Source organism: Meleagris gallopavo, unplaced genomic scaffold, assembly GCF_000146605.3.
Source record: "Meleagris gallopavo isolate NT-WF06-2002-E0010 breed Aviagen turkey brand Nicholas breeding stock unplaced genomic scaffold, Turkey_5.1 ChrUn_random_7180001874166, whole genome shotgun sequence".
Classification (NCBI taxonomy): domain Eukaryota; kingdom Metazoa; phylum Chordata; class Aves; order Galliformes; family Phasianidae; genus Meleagris; species Meleagris gallopavo.
Window position 1 is genome coordinate 32,122 of NW_011138801.1, and position 4,977 is coordinate 37,098.

A 4,977-nucleotide genomic window follows, 5' to 3' on the forward strand; every position below is an offset into this window, starting at 1 on the left:
AAAAAGCTGAAATAGATCAGCACTGTTGTTTTGTTTTCCTTCTTCTCCTTTCGTTCTTCCTTGTGGCTGGAATAGGCAATAGCAGCCGAGCCAGCAAATCGTGACAATAAAAAAGCAGGTAACAGTAACAGAAAAGCCTCGTGGTGTCTCGGTGCGGATGGGGGGAGTTGGGTCTCAGCTCTGCTGGGTTTTGTGGGGAGGAATGGTGCAAGGTAGCTCTGAAATGCAAATCCAAGCCTATGTGCCATCACAGCAGCTCGGGACGTTCCATGGCCAAGGAGGAAATGTCCAAAGGGCAGAATGATGGCAATGGCTGCACCACTGGGTGCCATCTGCTGGATTGGATGCATTCAGGAAATGGGGCCTTTGGTGGGCAGAGTTGGAAGACCTGAATGGGAAAACCCACTGGATTTATGCTCCTTAAGACTTGGGTGATGTTGGCAAAGGGACCTGGTGCTGCTTTGGGCAAGAAAGATACCTTGGTGGCCATCAGGATGCTTATCAACCATACCTCTCTGAGGCTGGGAGTCATCCAGGACTGAGGCTCAAACCTGGTGGGAAATTGAGCAGCTGGGAAATCTTCAGAGACGAATGAAAAGGGTTGATTTTCAGAGAGAAAAGCATCTTTTTAATTAATTAACGGACTTCCAGGGCCAAGGGCTATCGTTATGGCAACGGAAAATCTGGAGAGGTGCTGTTGGTGCTTGCCTACGCAGAGCAGGTGGTGTTGAGCCAAAGGGATGCTGTCTGGGGCCAATTCCCCCTGCCATGTCCACTGGGGGCTGCAATCTTCATAGCCAGGAGCTACGACTGTGGCCCAACGAGAAGTCATCCAGATGCAAGAGACCCTGGAGGACTTTTCCTTTGTGAAACGCTGGGCTCTTCCACTGGGGGATGGATGCAGTGCTTCAAGCTGGCCAGCTGGACTCGCTTTCCTGCAAGCAGGATGTGGCAATGGATGTGTGAATGTCTTCTGTTGGCCCATACCTGCGTAGCTGAGCATCCGCACCAGGTGAGTGCAGCATCTTGGGTGTGAGAAGCCCGCTTTGTGACTCCTGATCCCAACCTTGGGGTGCTCAGCTTCAGCACGCACGCCCACAGCTTCTGGATTGGAAGCTGTGGTTGATTGGCACCACGCAGTAGGGCGGTGTTTGTTGGGGTAACTCTTACCTGCCTGCAGGAAGAGGTGGATGCTCAAAGCCAGAACCAGGAGGAAGACGACCATGAGGGCCAGGCTGAGTGAGATTCCCAGCCCTAGGAGAAGGGGAGTAGGTGGAAGTGGGGAGGGGAACTGATTGATTCTCACCAAAAATGGGGGCAATCAGCAAATTCAGTGCCTTGGACATGGCTTTGCACGGAAAACCAGCAGGAGTGGTGGATCCTTGCAGCACTGTTGGGTCTGCACCACATGGAAGGGAAAAGTGCATTTCCTAATCTGCAGCCCAGACTTTCCTCTGAGTCTGGGGAAATTGTCCCTTCCTCAGCCAGTTCAGCCCAGACTGCCACTGGGGAGGGATGGGAAGGTGAAGTGAACTGCAACACGTCTCAGCTCCTTCATGGTGAAGGTCCATACCCTCCTCCCAAGGAAGAAAAATGAGGAACTTCCATTTGAATGGACTGCCCAGCCTGCAGGCACCTCAGAGACTGGAAACCCGAATGCCTCGGATAAAGTTCGTCCATAATAAAACAAGGATGCTCACCTTCAGCTGGCAGCTCCGGGGTGGTGGTACTGCTGCTGTTCCTCAGCTCACCCTTCCTACCTGGGCAACAAACACACAGAAAAAGGATCCTGACCCAAAACCCACCTTATGCCAACCAAAATGCAGCCAAGCAAGCAGTGGTGTTTGAGTTGGCCAAGACCCAATTGGGTTGGCACGGCAGAGAGTCGGGGTTAAGCAGGGGCTTACTGGGAAGATCACAGAAGAGAAAACCCTACTGGAAGAGGTGCTAAGGCACATGAGGGGTGAGAGAGCGATCTGAGACACCCAGCATGGCTCCACCAAGGGAAGGTCACGCCTGATCCATCTGTTGGCCCTCAGTGATGGAGTGATGGCATCGGTGGACAAAGGGAAGGCGACTGATGTCATCTACCTGGACTACTGCAAGACTATTTGACGTGGTCCTGCAGCACATCCTTATCTCTAAATTGGAGAGGGGTGGGTTTGAAGGGTGGGCTATTCTGAAATAAGGACTTGGATGGTTGCAGACAGAGGGCTGTGGTCAGTGGCTCCGTGCCCAGTGATGAGTGATGTCCATCCCCGGAGGGGTTTGAGGCCAGGTTTGATGGGGCCCACAGCAATCTGATCTACTACTTGATCTAGAGGTTGGCAACGCTGCCTGTGGCACTGGGGTTGGAACCTGATGATCCTTGAGGTCCCTTCTAACCCAATTCTGTGATTCCACGATCTCTTCATGGAACAGATCCCGTTGGCCAAGACCCTACCGGGTTGGCCATGAGGAGACCCTAAAATCATGCAAGCAGGGGCAACCACTCTTGGTTTATCTCAAAGGTTGCGCTCGGGATGGGGCAGGGACTACCTCCTATTGCCCATGCTTACCTCTGGTGGTCAGGAGCCATGGGATGCTCAAACTTGAGATCTTGATGTGCCCGATGTTGCTCCGCCGTCGGTACCCACAGCAGTAGGTTCCGCTGCTCTCTGCAGAAAGCTGGATGGTGAGCGTGGCAGCAAACTGCGTGGGACCCACGGGGTGGTTCTCCAGCACCACCCCGTTCTTGCAGAAGAAGATGTGGGTGACGGGGAGATGGGAGAAAACCAGGCAGCGGGCGAGAACCAAATTGCCTTCCTGAGCTGAAGAGATGTTTGGTAGGAGAGCCGGTGGGGGGAAATCACCTGCAAAAGCAAAAGGGACACGGCAGTGGTGCGTGCAGTGGGGTGGTGTGCAGTGGGGGGTCGTGAATGTTGTTTTCTGCCTTGCAGCACCCAGCTGTTCCCATGGCTGCGAAAAGGAAACCGCAGACCACAAAGCTGAGCAGTGCCTTCCTCTGTCTGCAGATGGGACGCTGCTGGGATTTTCCAGCCTCGCTGAAGCGTCTTGTTCCATTTTTCGTGGTCTCGTGGTCCCACCCGTGGAAGCTCAAGCCTTGAATCATCCCCGTGTGCCACCGCTAAGGCCGTGCACATGGGGGTGTTGCACATGGAAGGCTCTTCCAAGCACTGTGGGCACTCACCTAAGGGGCTGCAGGTCTCTGGCTCCATCCCACCAGCGCCTGTATGGGGCAGAAGGGGTGAGTATGAGATGGTCTTCAAGGCTGGATGGGGGCAGAAAAGGGAAACATTTATTTGGGGTGGGAGGTGACACCTCGGGGAAGCTTTCTCATCTCCCAGTATGGGAGATTTCCCAAGAGGAGAAGCTCAAATCCACCCCATTCCATCCCATAGAACCATTAAGGTTGAAAAAGACCACTTAGGTCACCCAGTCCAGCCATCAGCCCGCCCCACCATGCCCACCAAACCTCCACGCGCCTTGAAGACCTCCGTGGATGGTTGACCCAACTTCAACCTCCCCTTGGCCCAACCGTTGGCCATTACCTCCCATCCACAACGCCAGTGTTGTCCCTTCCAGCCCTCACCAACCTTCAAGGCGGCCCAACAGCAGCAGGATTCCTGTAGCCCCAACCAACCAGCTCCTCCCCATGCCTGATGTTCATCAGAGCACGGTGTTCGGGTGGAGTGACCCAAAATCACTCTGCAAACCCCAGCGCTGTGGTTTCCGCTGTAGACACTCAACCATCTTCCCCGTTGCTGGGGAAAAACACAATTTCATAACTTCTCCTTCTTATTTTCTTCATGTTGGTTCTCCAGGGCCTGGTAGACCAGCTCAACGTGGACCTGAGGTTTATATGTTATACATTGAAAATGCACGGGGTCTGCTCCAAAAGTGATGCCTCTCATCCTATGACATTGACCCACAGCCTCAGAGGTGGACGTTGGTGGTGTGGCAGCAGAGGTTGGACTTTCCCACCAATATTCACTTACAACACAAAACGCATAGCATCTCAGTCAGCTCACACAGAGGATTAATTCCAAGGAGCTGTGTACAGCGCTGAGTATTTCGGTGCACTGGAATCAATGGCAGCAACGCTGGAACATCACAACGTTTGCACCAGGTGGGTCCCACAAATGCTCACGCAGCAACCCAAGGCTCAAAGTTCCATAGTCAGGCATGAGAAGAAGACAACCTCTCTCTTATAACACAATACCACCAGGCCCCCCCATGCCATTTTGAAGACCGTAGAGCCTAATTGCCAATCTTGGCTGTCCCACCACATCCATCCACTATATTGTGCAGATTTGATGCCTTCTGACTTTGGGCTGATGAAAGACGGACTGCGGGGGCAACATTTTCCTAGCAATGGCACCATCAATACGTAATAGCATGCCCATGGATGTGAGATGGCTCCTAGGGGGTCCCAGTAGCATTATAAAGGGGGGGAGGGTCCTGGTGTTTTTCTGAGGAGTCCCAGTGGTATTCAGCAGGTCGTGAACCACACCCAGAGTGACCCCATTGCCCCCTGAGGGGTTCCAATGGATCCCAGGGGGAAGGGGGCCTGGTGTCACCCAAGAGGGTCAGGGATATTCCTGGGAGGGAGAGGTGTTCCCTGGTGCACCATTGCTGCCTCTCACTGCACATCAGTTCCACGGACCCCCACAGAGAGGAGGAATCCCAACTCCCACCCCCCCAATTCAGAGCCTCAACCACACCCCACAAAAAAAAGGAACAGGCAACAGAACATAGTAGCAGAAGAGTTTATTTTACAGGTTTAATAAAATAAATATAAAATAAATTAAAGGAAAAAAAAAAAAAGAAACGTAAATAAACTTCGTAATAGCATACATTATACGAAGTTATACGAGATCCTTGCAGCACTGTTGGGTCTGCACCACATGGAAGGGAAAAGTGCATTTCCTAATCTGCAGCCCAGACTTTCCTCTGAGTCTGGGGAAATTGTCCCTT

General features: G+C 52.8%; 1 protein-coding gene across 5 annotated transcripts; it reads right to left on the reverse strand.

The window, feature by feature from the left end:
* Positions 1-605: 605 nt before the first annotated feature.
* Positions 606-3,709, reverse strand: LOC104916161. Of its 5 annotated transcripts, none has more exons than XM_019611214.2 (6): positions 3,597-3,709; positions 3,191-3,271; positions 2,559-2,852; positions 1,701-1,760; positions 1,171-1,254; positions 606-995 (listed from the first exon to the last, which is right to left on the reverse strand). In XM_019611214.2, the coding sequence occupies exons 1-6, from the start codon at positions 3,655-3,657 to the stop codon at positions 829-831; spliced, it is 747 nt and encodes a 248-aa protein (XP_019466759.1). In that variant the 5' UTR covers positions 3,658-3,709; the 3' UTR covers positions 606-828. The 5 variants fall into 5 exon arrangements, with proteins under 5 accessions (XP_019466759.1, XP_019466760.1, XP_010725447.1 ...); XM_019611215.2 differs by having other exon boundaries at positions 3,191-3,229; positions 3,597-3,708; XM_010727145.3 differs by having other exon boundaries at positions 606-935; positions 3,597-3,707.
* Positions 3,710-4,977: the final 1,268 nt, after the last annotated feature.